The following is a 13,810-nucleotide window of genomic DNA, read 5'->3' on the forward strand; positions in this document are numbered from 1 at the left end:
ACTCCTCAAGAAAATGCTGGTCTTCATACTGTCTAGTTACACGTGTACTGCTCTGGCTGGCTCCAGTGCCTCCTTCCTCTCTTGGGTGGGGGGATGTCCATCTCCTTTGTTCTTAGGATTTTTCAGGTCCATTACTGCCTCTTTCTCTTGGAGAAACAGACATTCTGTGTCATCCATGGAGAGTTAACTGAGAAAGTTATTTAATTCAATAAGGGCATGCATGTTTGGCTACAGGATGGCTTTCATGTGTGTTTATGTATAATGTCTTTGTGACATGCAGGCTATGTAAAGGAAGACTTATTAGTCTCAGTATTAGAAGCACAATTCAAACTAGCTAAGCGAGAAGGAAAAATTCACTGGCCCAAGTAAGTAAAAGAACAGCAGTGCAGGCACTGCGGCACACCCCGTTGACCTCAGCACTCTGGAGGCAGAGGTAGGTGTATCTTTGTGAGTTCAAGGCCAGCCTGGGTGTACAAAATATGATCCAGGTTAGCCTGAGCTAGGGCGTAACCCTACCTTGCAAAAGCAGACAAACACAAAACTGGTGGCCAAGACTTCAAGCTTGATTGGTTCTGGTAACTTAAACTCAAGCTTCCTGTCCATGATTTCCCCTTTTACCACACCCTCTATTGACCTTTAGACAGTGTCTATATGCATTGGCTATTTCTTCTGGGCTCCTCCATGGGCCAGTCTGTGACTGCCAGCAACTATTGGGTAACAGTGATTTGTCATCTCAGAAATTTGCCTCGTAACATTCCCTAGGATAAAGGTACCAGGGATGCAATGTCCCCTAAGTGAAGAACCTTGTTTTTGGCACAGCCTCCTTTTCACAGCTATATTGGGATAGCGTGCAGTAGCCTATGTTGTTATGTAGGAGTAATATTGAACTATTTGTAAAAGTAGTAGCCAAGGTTCCACTGATTGCTTTATAAAATTGTTAAATGCAATGGCCACAAACGTAATTTAACATGCTCATTTATCATAAACAAAGATAATTATGGCTTGTTTTTTTACTGGCAATTTTAAAGTTTGTTTCTCATGAATTGAGTCTAAACTCTTAAGTTTGTGGGGTGAAATTAGTAATTTTATTTTATGATATATTGAAAAAGTTACTAGCATGCTGCAGAAGCTAACTCCAGTTTGGTTGCAATCAGGTTCGCATTGCTGATAGAAATCACCCAACCAAGAGCAGCTTCTGAGAAAAAGGTTTATTTTGGCTTATAGGTTCAAGGGGAAGCTCCATGATGGCAGAGGAAAACGATGGCATAAGCAGAGGGTGGACATCACCCCTGGCCAACATAAGGTGGACCATAGCAACAGGAGAGTGTGCCAAACACTGGCTTGGGGAAACTGTCTATAACATCCATAAGCCCGCCCCCAACAATACACTGCCTCTAGCAGGCATTAATTCCCAAATCTCCGTCAGATGGGAACCTAGCATTTATAACACCTAACTTTATGGGGACACCTGAATCAAACTCAGTATCCCAGCTAAGTTCCTGTTATTGGGCCTCTCCAGGATGTTTGCAATGTCCAGAACCTAGAGGGCTTTGGGGGTCAGTGCATTTAGGAACTGCTGGGTTAAATGTATGTTAATGCCTTAAAACAGACAGTGACAATGTATGCTGCAAATCACAGAGAAGATGGCTCTTATAGCACCGTGCTTCACAGGACACACTTGAAGAAATTCTGGCATCTGTTTGGTTTTTTGAAATTAAGTTAATAGGAATCAAGAGTCTGTGAACTTTATTACATTGTCAGCCTTTGATTGAAGACTATTAAAAAAATACTGTAATGTCAATACCAGCCACAGCCATGCAGATCTGGGGTCTATGGCTGTCTAACAGACTGAACCATCTGAAGAACTTAAAAATTAACCATGGTTGGGCAACTAGCTAGGGTACTGGAGTGGGGCTGGTCATGTGCCCATGGGGGAGACTGTCCTGCTGGCTCTGGAATACAGCTTTCCATCAGGAAATCCAGTGACCAGCATTCGGGCATCTGTCACGGTATGCTTCTTTATTCAGTACATATTAGCCAAGTGCTTCCTTTGCTCAGGGTGTACCTGGCAGTGACTAGACTTCATGCAAAAGTCAAGTTCTCAGTTCTGTTTCAGCTTTAGCCTTTCTTTTCTCTATTGGCTGAAAAAAGAGCTACTTGCCTCATCTAAATTAAATGATTTAAAGGTTTAAAAATATTTTTCTCTTCTGTAATAGATATCCAATAGATGTTATATATATATTCCATTAGAGTTTTTAAAAACTATAGCAACAAAGAAAGGCAACCACATATTCACATATAAGAAGATAAATGAAAAAGCTCTCAGCAAATTGATTTAAGTAGTCCATTTTTATTGCATCTTACTAGGAGTTTTACTGATAAACTACTATACATTGTACATTTCATACATTGTTTTGATTAAAAGCCATTTAGTAACTCTTAAAGTCTGTGTCCTTCATCAGTAGACCAAGGATAATGCCAAGAGGAGTTATGAGACAGGCAAGTTCTTGGCTCCTTGCTAACCATACTGCTCACCAGAATAAGTGGAAAGCAAAGTGGATGCTCTGTCATCCCACTGACCTCCAGGATCGATCTGGGTAGTCTGGGTGGCCGACTATGTCCTCTGTGGCCTCCAGTGGTCTTCAGGTAGAAATAGGTGTCATTTGAAAAGGGTTATGTGGTCATGTATCTCCAGAGTTTTGTCTTAAGTTATTGACAGCCTTGGTGTACTGCAAATAACTTCTCTGAGTCTTTTTTAAAGATGTTCAAATTCTGTGGCACTAGACATCACTATTGCTCTACCCTGATCTGAACGCAAAATACCTTGGTCTGTTGGCAGTAACCACACTCACCCACTTGTCATATCTCACGAACCCCAAACTAAGGTCTCAGAAGCACCCATAGACCTTGCTAAGAGATAGAAGAACGCCACTGGAATGTGCATTCTATGTACTTAGGTAAAGCACACAGCTAAATTAAGCTTCCTCATCAAGGACTTAACTGGAAATTGCCTAAGTGTTAAACATCAAACATTATTGGAAATGGCTTGAGATGACTACTTAAAGGGGAAGTGGGCACAGGTTAAGAGAACAAATAAATAGGGTAAGAAGTATAATAAACAAAGGAACAAGTACTTTCTCGGGAATAGTGTAGCATGTACTAAAAGCTGTCTCCTATCGTGTTTTAAAATTATGTCACACACTGATGTAAAGGGAGGGGGAGGGGGGAGAGGGAAGAGGAGGAAGGAGGAGGAGGAAGGAAGAAGAAGAAGAAGAAAGTCAAGAGAAGAGAAAGAATATCAGGGCCAACAAAGGGATCAAATGGGCACCAGGTGGTACCCACTGGGTTTTGCAATCACAGTCACTAGCCTTGAAAAGCAGTTTAAGGAAAGAAAGTGAACTATGGAGAACAACCGTTTCATTCTTCACAGTGTATAGGGAGCAGGTATGTTTTATTGAGTCCTGAAATGGATAGAAAAAGATTCTAAGGTTATCCCCAAGTATTATAGCTACTGTTGGTGTAGAAGCAATGAGTGATTCAACTCATTCACATGTGCTTTGAGAGTAGGGTATAGTATGAACTGTTAAACAGGAGGTTAGTTAGCTGGTCGTCAATACAGAATGCACAACATCCTCACAGAGGCACACAGGATCCCGGCAGCCCAGGACTGGTGCCCTGAGGTCATATGGACAATTCCATAGCTTCAAACTGCATCCACTCCAAATGAAAGTCCTTCCACCTAGAGTAGTGGTGCTGAGCTCCAGTTGCTATGTCTTCAACCACAAAGCTTTCAATTTTTATGACTGGAATCTCCAATGCCTTATATCTCACGTGGATTCCCCAGTCGTGGCCACAGTTCGGTCTGGCACAGAATATTTTTTCTTTCTTCTCAAAACCATCATATATCTTTGGCTTAGGGTGTGGTTTACGTACAAAGCGGTCCTTAAAACCATTTCCAAGCACTGTGTAATGGGAATTCTAAGAGAGGGCACAGTACACAAGAGGTTGTTAGAGGCAGTCCATAGTTGTGATTGAAACAACAACAAACTGGGATGGAGAGATTGCTCAGTGGTTAAGGCACTTGCCTGCAAAGACTAAGGACCCAAATTCGATTCCCCAGTACCCACATAATGCTAGATGCATAAGGTGGCCCATACATGTGGAGTGCATTTGCAGCGGCTGGAGGCCTTGCATGTCCATTCTCTCTCTGCCTTTCTCTCTCTCAAATAAATAAAATATTTTTTTTAAAAAAGAGACAAACTCCACAGTAATCTGAAGAGCAAGTGAGATAAGGCTCCATTCAGTTTACACTGGGGGAAGGAGGCTGATCTCTTACACTGGTGGGGAGGGGAGTGGTGAAACTGAGCACCTCATGAAGAGGGTGGAGGCCTCTTTATTAATCTGTGGAAGGTCAAGTTCACCAGTGGACCTAACAGGCACAATTCAAAAACTGGAGAAGGACAGCTAAGGGTCTATGCATCTGAAGAGAGTCAGAAACAAGGATATCCACAGGACCCACCCACAGTCAACTGTAGAGTCCTCCACACAGCAATTGACAAAATTGTGCATATTTATAGGATAATGATATGCAGGTACAATGTGTGATGATCAAATCAGGGTAATGTATATCCATCAGCTTCAACCATTTATTGCTTCTTTGTGTTGTAAAGCTTCAGACTCCACCATCTCACTCTTGTAAGACCCATGATAGCCAGGCATGGTGGCTCACACCTTTAATCCCAGAACTCTGGAGGATATCTGTGAGCTCGAGGCCACCCTGAGACTACATAGTGAATTCCAGGTCAGCCTGAGCTAGAGGGAGACCCTACCTCGAAAAAACCAAAAAACAAGACCCATAATAAACTCAATTTGCTATCCATAGACCCCTACCCCTTGTCCATCCTGCCTGGCTCTATTTGAGCTCCTGTTAATAGACCTTCTTTTACTTCCCTGCTCATAACCCTGGAGTCCATGCACCTGTAGGGACCTCTGTTCTATGCTATTTCTAGCTTCTACATATAAGCAAGAAGACGTGGTATTTCTTTAAATACAGGATATGGCCAAAGGAATAAGCATTAGTATTAGTGCTATAAATATTTTACCAGTAGACAGTGAGCTTCTAGTAGTACTAAAAAATGACCATGTTCTCTTTGTAAGAAACAGCTTACCTTTATCACTCGGATGTCAGCTGTGTGACACGCAAAGGCTTTGCACTTTCCACAGAGCAGCTTTTTGTTTTTATTGTCAGGGACAGTTAGTGGTTTGTGTTGATTATCTCTGATGGATTTTTCATCCATCTGTATACGGGAAACCTTCATGCCAAAAGAAAGTCTCTTAAATACCATACACATGCACACAAGTATATAAACACATGCAGACCACTCCTGTGAGCATACCTGTTCCTATTGTTTTGTTTATTTAAAAAACTCAAAATTTATTGGTTCTCTTCACAATAATAATTAATGTTTAACTACTATTTGTTAACTATTAACAAATAATTAATGTTTAACTACTGCCTTCAATTAGTCTTTCAATTGCTTCCTCAGAGATGCCCATAAAACAGTAATGTGAACTATCCTAGACTCTGGAAATCCCTCACTGTAAAATGGACTGGTTCAGGCATTAAACCTGAACAAAGGAGAAGCAGACCTCGCCTTCTGAAATTTTCTCTCTCCTTCACAACAGGAAAGATTGTTGAAGTCCAGTACAGTCCAATGCATATACGGCACAGCAATATACTAATTCAATATTTGGACTTTAGCTAAGTATAGTAAGAACCATGGATTCCAATTAGATTTTGAAGAGTGAAAAGGACAGACCAGCCAGGAACCCAGGGCCCAAGGAATAGCATGGTGGTGAATTCCCCTGGGTTTTCTTTTCACTTGGTATGTCCCAGATATGGATATTAAGATGCAGACAGTAAGAATGGAGACAAAAAATTCTCAACAAAAGCCTGTTGTCCCTGATAAAGGACCAGAAATTTAGACCATAATTGGTCTACTCCACAGTGGGGGAGGGGAAAAGGATGACCCTGTAGCCCAACCCCCCCATACCAGCACAGGTCAAGAAAACCTGGATTTCTGCCTTGGAATGAGACACCCTAATACCAAGGTACTGTCAGAGAAGGTCAAGGAAGAGCCAGGATTTTCAGCCCTGTGGACTTAGTAATAATGTAGCCCCCCTTACCCAGTATCAGTAAGATCATGTAAGGAGATAGAATTTCCAGCAGTAACAAACAGATCTCATCCCTTATAAGGCCAAGAAGCTGAATAGGTATCATCTCCACATGGCCAGAGCAGTGTCAGGAGCCAGCCAACACGGATCAAATAGGATTCAGAGTCTCATACCATAATATGAAAATGTCTACGCTGTAGTCAAACATCACTCTTTATACCATGAAATGGAAAGACCTCAGCATTAAAAAGTGACTATTAGTTCATGCCAACAATGAAGTGATAAGATGTTTGAATTATGTGACGAGGATTTTAAAGTAGACATGATTAAAAAAAAATAGTCTTGTTGCACACTCAGACATTTCTGAATGTTAAAAAATCTAAAGGCTGGGTTGGAGAGATGGCTTAGTGGTTAAGGTGCTTGCCTGCAAAGCCTAAGGATCCAGGCTCCCTTCTTCAGGTCCCACGTAAGCTTGATATACAATGTGGCTCATGCATCTGGAGTTCATTTGCAGTGGCTAGAGGCCTTGGCACACCCATTCTCTCCCTCCCTTTCTCTCTCTCTGTCTCTAATGAATAATTTTTTTTAAAGTATATTGTTTAAAAGAAAATATAAAGGTTCATAGTAATCAAGTAAAAAGTTCAATAGAGGGGGTCAACAGCAGAAGTAACTGGGACCTGAAAACTGGAGCAAAGGAAACTATCAAAACTAAACAGCAAGAAGAAAACAGACTGAAAATAAAATGCATACAGCCTCAAGAACCTTCAGGGCTACTGAGAAAACATGTATTCAATGTGCATTCATGATATTGGAATCCAGAAAGGAAAGAGAACAGAACATAAACAGTGAAATATGGGCTTAGTGGTTTAGGTGCTTGCCTGCACAGCCTAACAACCCTGGTTTGATTCCCCAGTACCCATGTAAAACCAGATGAGCAATGTAGTGCATGCATCTGGAGTTAATTTGCAGGAGCTAGAGGCCCTGGAGTGCCTATATTCTCTTTCTCTTTCTCTGTCTCCCTCTGCTTGCAAATAAATAATAAATAAAATTTTAAAAGTGAAAGAAATACGGCCACACAGGTCTCAAACAACACAAGCTGGAGTTTGTAGTGGCAGGTAGCCCTCACATCCCAATACTCTCTCTCTCTCTCTCTCTCTCTCTCTCTCTCTCTCTCTCCCCCTCTTCCTCTTTCTCTCAAATAAAAAATAAAAATGGTTATTTCCATGTCACATGAATTTTGTCTCAATAACAAAATTATTTGCACTATTGTAAGTTTTCTATTTCTATGGTCTTGTGATTTTCTTCTCCAAAGACAGGACTCAGGTTCAGTTATGCCTCTCAGAACATGGTCAGTTTCATTTTCTTTCCATTCTGGAAATGTTTATTCTAAAAGAAGCTCCTTATCCACTCAGCCTGACAGAGTGAGATGCCAGCCGTGTTCCCTAAAACTGATATTTCCATAGGTTCATTCTGCCCAACTGGCCTTTTTTTTTTTTTTTTTATCCAAAGCTAATCTGAAACCTAAAGTCAACGTGTGTGCTGGTGTGTGTGTGTGATGTATGGTATGGTATGTGTGGTATGCAGATGCACGAGCCTCATGTGCAGTGTGGAGACCAAAGGTCAACATCAGGTGTCCTTCTCTATCGCTCTGCCACTGTTTCTTGGCACAAAATCTCTCTCTGAACTTGGAGTTGTGGCTTTTCCCTCAGACTGTGACCAGCCGGCCCCAGTGATTCTCTTGTCTGCACTCTCTACAGGACTGGGGTGTCAGATGTGTGTATGTCCCAGGGATACAAACTCTTCATGTATATCTTCTTGAGCAGTTTTAATTTTACCTTCTTTTTTTTCAGACATGGGTCTAATCAGTACTGCAGACAGACAGGAGGTCAGAGGAATGTGACAGGAAAGAGTAAAAATATAAGCTTTCCCTTTATGTATCCATTTTCTATTCACTTATATCAAATTTTTATTATCTAGTAAAATTCAATTAAATAGTAGCAATATCAAGTTTCTCAAATGTACTGCTGGTGACAGATACAAATCCTAGCAGACTAAAGCAATGACCAGCAAAAGTCGGTGACCGAGCAAGAGAAAACTACAGTGGCCGTGTGTGTGTCACATGACCCTCCTCCCCCCCCCACACCTGCTGTGGGAGACAAACATCACGCTATGCACAGAGATGAGAAAGCAAGTTAGAACTCTGCCTTGTGCAATCCCAGGCAGACATCCGACTGGAAATTCTTCATTAAAGGCAACCTTCGTGTCCTATCTTGACTCCATAAGGAAGGGAAAATAGACTACTTTATTTTGGTTTCAGATTATACTTTATATTATGACACTTAAAACCAGAACCATCTAAAATACTCTTTATTCCTCCAGAATAAACCACTACCAAATCCTGGCGCTTCCACCAAGAAAATGAGTTACTGAATAGCCCTGGACTGCCTACATGTTCAGCTGATGCAGAGGAACCTGGGCATACCCAGCCCCAGCCCCAGGCTGGGGGAGCAGGTGCTCTAGTGGAGTGGACTATGTAACAGAGACAGCGGGCAGCGGCTGAAGAGCTGGGGGGGAGCACTAGTCTCCCAGCAGACTGCCCTGAGGGCTCCAATGTCTTCCTTCCCTTCTTCTCACCAAAGTCAGTTCACAGGGGCCGGAGTGCTCAAAGGCAACCCCTAAGCCCTCGTGACCGGTCACTAAAGGGGGTAGGGAGGAAGCTCTCACTGTTTTCTTTTTCAGTTAGCACACACAGTGCTGGATTTCATTATGGCCTTTTCATACATATATGTTGTTACAGTTTGTTCTTACTCATTTCTCTCCCTTACCCCGTCCACTTTCTTGCACGTCCCTGTCCCCTGCCCTCCTAATAGTCCTGCCTTCTGTTTCCATGTCACATGAATTCATCACCCCATCCACCTCTTGTCTTGTTCTGCTAGGCCTTTTGAGGCAAAGCTTGCCCCTTTAAACAGAGCAGTCTGGTTGGTCATGGATGCCAGAACAGAGACGATACTGTGGCTTAGGCTCCAGCTGCCACAGCTGCCAGTGAGACGTCCCCTGCCCCGCTCATTCTTTACCACTCTTTCTTCACTCTGAACGTGGGTGTGAGCCAAACTAAGCCAGGATTAAATTGTCTAATTTGGCCTAGAGTGCTGCTACAAAAGCATGTCTGCCTCCAGTCCAGCTTCTGTCTTTCTCAGCATTCACTGGATTGCTTCGATCACCTAAGACTAAGTGTTACTCGATGGAAGAGATAAAAATTACTCCATGTTTATTAAAATTCAATATGGTTTTCAAACCTTTATTGACAATACTCCTTTATTCTATAAAGTGGGGACATAGTTCAGTCAAAAGAGAACTCTTATCAGTAATATTAAGAGGGACCAAAGGTTTCCAAGTATATTTTTCTCACTGAAAATGTAGAAAATATAGGAATGTTTGTTTTTTGTTTTTATCATAAGAAAGAGAGAATTGGTGAACCAAGACCTCAAGACACAGCAATCGAACTGCAGATGCATGTGCCCACATTGTGCATACGTGCAACCTTGTGCATGCATCACCTTGTATCTCTGGCTTATGTGGGATCTAGTGAGTTGAACACGGGTTTTACAGGCAAGTGCCTTAACCACTAAGCCATCTCTCCAGCTCAAAAGTGCTTTTTTAAGATGAATAAACATTGACATAAAGTTGTAATTTTGACCTAAAATAAGGATTAACTTGTTTTAGATCACTGCTTCTTAACATAACTTTTAAAGTTATGGATGCTATGAATCTGGTCCACTGAACTGGAAAGTTACTCTTCATTAAGTCAAACGACACTGTGACACTCATGTTTCAGCACATATTATGCCAAGTTCTGAGCTAAGCAATGCATACTTCTCATTTTAGTCCCATAAATGAAGGCATAAAAATAATAAAAACCAAAGTAGCTATCTGAGGTCACACTGTAAGTGAAAAAAAATTGAGATTTGAACTGCTAATTCTAGAAAAACAAAAAACACTGTCCTGCAGTCCTGCAATGTTTAATTCTTCCAAAGATTCTGAGGCAAATCTTTATAAAAGATTTAGGAAAGTATATAAACACATTACACATGCTTGGCTGTGTTTCTTGGCCTTCCCATCTGATTTCATGTTTCTGCATTACCAAGAAAATTACAAATGAAGGTCACTGCCAAGAGGCTGTTCTGAGAGGTCTAACACTGCATGGCATACATTATCACCCAGCACCTGCCCCATGGCCTGAGACTATTCTCTGAGGACCCTCAGAATGGTGGAGAATTCTAAAGAGATGAAGAAGAGCTATATCCTGCAGTGTCAGGGTATACATAGTCCTCAACATGAACTAATCAACAGCAAATCTAGCTTAGTTTGCTTTGGGGGTCTAAAAACACATCATGAGTTATTGGCATGAATAAAGTACATTTTTATTATCATTGACATACTTTAAAACAATAAATTTAATGCTTACTGCAAGAAAAAAGTTTAAGCAGAAACATACTGTTCTGATCAAAACTTCTGAATAATATAATGAAAGTCAGCCAGGTGTGGTTGGTATATACCAATAACTCCAGAATATGATTCATGATTCTAGAACATGGAACATAGGAGGAGGAAGATTTTAAAAATTCAAGGTCATCATCACCTACCTAGCAAGTTCAAGGCCAGGCTAGGCTACATGAGACCCTGCCTAAAAAGACAAATAAGTGGGCTGAAGAGATGGCTTAGTGGTTAAGCACTTGCCTGTGAAGCCTAAGGACCCCAGTTCGAGGCTCTAATCCCCAGGATCCATGTTAGCCAGATGCACAAGGGGGCGCATGCATCTGGAGTTCATTTACAGTGGCTGGAGGCACTGGATCACCCAGATAGATGATAGATAGATAGATAGATAGATAGATAGATAGATAGATAGATAGATAGATGACAGATAGATAGATAGATAGATATCTAGACAGATAGGAGATAGACAGACATAGGTCACATAGGTGACAATGATATTATTTCTGTTCAGATTCTAAAAGAATAATACAGAAGGAAATACCTACCGTTCTTTCAAATTTTGTTTCATCCCATGTTTGAAGTCTTGAAATGGATTCGTTCATCATTTTTTCCATAAACACGTTTTTGTTTTCTTTGTCAATCACGTCGTCATTACTAGTTAGAAGGAAGCACTTGCTGTCTTTTGCTCTGCCTCTGCCTATCAGAAAATATTTCGTGTTCTTGATACAGAACCGACACAAGATTAGAGTGGGAACACAAACAGAAGTATCCCCAGAGTTCAACTTTCATTGCTGAACTGTTAAGAGTGGACTCAAAGGAAAGTGCCCAGTTATATGTAAAAGATAATCTAGGGACCCACCTTAAGTTAGCTTTGTTAGGGTCTCCAAAGGTGCAGTGATGGGCAGGCTATTATAGTCTAGCACAGGCCCTCAGTACTGACACAGTGAGCATTCTAAGATGAATAATAAATAGATTGTCCCTCAAGAGCCTTTTAGGTGATAAAGAGATAGGTTCACCACCACCAGAACACAGGTAGAAGAAAACTGTCAATGCTAATACAAAGATAGACAGAAAGGGTAACATACATTCAAAAGAGATTATTCTAGCCGGGCGTGGTGGCGCACGCCTTTAATCTCAGCGCTCAGGAGGCAGAGGTAGGAGGATTGCCATGAGTTCGAGGCCACCCTGAGACTCCATAGTGAATTCCAGGTCAGCCTGGGCTAGAGTGAGACCCTACCTTAAAAAAACAAAAAAAAAGAAAAAAAAGAGATTATTCTAGCTGAGAGAATTAGTTCCAGTATGATGGAGAAAATGTGAAATGATGAATATAATACATAAACAGTTCTTTCAACAAGCAATAAACCAAGTCTAATGGGCTGAATCAGCCAATAAGCAAAGAGAAGAAAGGGAGAAGAGACTGGAACTTTAACAGCAGATGAAGTGAGAAGCCACTAGTGTTTCTATATAAGGAAGTGACATTCCCAGAGATGTTAGTGAGGAAAAGTAATGTCATGGCTATTCTTACGGCAACTTGAAGAAAAGAAAAATAAAAGGAAGAGAGACTCTGGAGTATCTCTTCTGGGATATAGGGAGCTGCCAGTCCAGATCTATGACAGGTCTACACAGTGACTGGGAAAGCCCCCAACTGAGTGGGAATTATCCTTGTCAGTCAATGCTGGGCAAGTAAGCGGCAGCATTGTGAACAAGAATCTCACTACAGGGGACTGTGGGCAAAGATACAGCCACCCAATCCTGACTACTTTGGGAACCATAGTACCATGAGTCCACTATACCACTGATCATGTATTTGCCCATGGGTTAGCAAAGGGGAAAAGCTAAAATGACAAACACACAAACCAGAGGAAGTGGGTCCCATGTGAAAAGGGTGCAAGTGTCTCTCACCTCGGGTCTGGATCATTTTGATGACGTTTCCCACATATTCGTACAGGATAACCAGATTGCACTCCGCAATGTCAATGCCTTCATCAGCAACCGAGGTGGCAATCAGAATATTGTTATCACTGCTAGCTCTGAATGCTTCCAGGACACACTTCTGTGCCGGGAGAGTCATCCCTGCACAGACAAGAGGATTTGAAACGACTCCCCACAGAAACTTTCCCCTTGAAAAACTTGCTACCCATCATGGGATGCTTATGCATGCCAAGCACTTGGATAGGTGTTTTACATTAATGAACTTCCAGCAATACTGGGCAGTATCACCTATTCCTAAGCCTGTTTCAGAGAGGGCACTGATGGTAGCCTTTAGCAGCTGGTTCTGCGTCATGGTACTGCTTAAATTTAGATCCCAACTCAGTACTTACTAGTTGTGTGCCTTTATCCTTGTTATTCCAAAAGGAGAAAAATATTGACCCTTCAGCACAAGTGTCAACAGCTACAATAGCATCTTTTCATATGTGTCCAGGGGTTCACAGCTGAGAAAGCATTTTCACAACGCACAACTCACCAGTTAGAACTTCGCTAACTCTTTACACCAAGAGGGTGTTATGATTCCTCTTTATTTTTTTATTTTTTTATTTTGTTTTTCGAGGTAGGGTCTCTCACTAGCCCAGACTGACCTGGAATTCGCTAGGGAGTCTCAGGGTGGCCTCAAACTCACGGCAGTCCTCCTACCTCTGCCTCCCAATTGCAGGGATTAAAGGCATGCGCCACCACACCCGGCTTGATTCCTCTTTATAGAAAAGGACCTTAAGGTTCATTAAGCTTAATTCTAGGACCCAAATAGTGTGTACTATTGGGTATTTACCCCAACTCCTGCTCTCCAGGAATCATTCCTACCAGACCCTCTGGAGTGAAACTCTGCATCAATACAGTTGTATCATGTTTTTCTGTCTGCTCAACTAAACCCTGTTTCTCTTGAAGGGCACACAGCTAAATTATACTTCGCTGTTTCTCTTAGACTTAAATGGGGCCTGTAACTAAATTCTCACTTAATAGTATGCAGACCAAAATAAAGCTTGTCTTTTCCAAACCTGAGTTCTAAAATCTGCCCATATTCCCAGTATTTCCCATTAGTGGTCTCAATAAGGTTATAGCAGACACTCTGGAAGCCCTCTGGGATGACAGTCCCTAGCTGGAGGGAAGTGCCTGGAGCAAAGCTCCTCCTACACGCTGACCTCCCTAC

The 13,810-nt window shown here is 41.7% G+C and overlaps 1 protein-coding gene across 2 annotated transcripts in view; it reads right to left on the reverse strand.

The window, feature by feature from the left end:
- Positions 1-2,330: 2,330 nt before the first annotated feature.
- Ddx58 (DExD/H-box helicase 58) overlaps positions 2,331-13,810 on the reverse strand; it is a 92,436-nt gene continuing 80,956 nt past the window's right edge. For both annotated transcript variants that reach the window (XM_045159986.1, XM_004658388.2), the window contains 4 exons: positions 12,571-12,741; positions 11,214-11,365; positions 5,169-5,312; positions 2,331-3,978 (listed from right to left, as the gene is read on the reverse strand). In XM_045159986.1, the coding sequence (XP_045015921.1) occupies positions 3,682-3,978; positions 5,169-5,312; positions 11,214-11,365; positions 12,571-12,741 (764 nt within the window). In that variant the 3' untranslated portion in view covers positions 2,331-3,681. The remainder of the gene's footprint in view (positions 3,979-5,168; positions 5,313-11,213; positions 11,366-12,570; positions 12,742-13,810) is intronic.

This window comes from Jaculus jaculus, chromosome 1, assembly GCF_020740685.1.
Source record: "Jaculus jaculus isolate mJacJac1 chromosome 1, mJacJac1.mat.Y.cur, whole genome shotgun sequence".
Taxonomy (NCBI): domain Eukaryota; kingdom Metazoa; phylum Chordata; class Mammalia; order Rodentia; family Dipodidae; genus Jaculus; species Jaculus jaculus.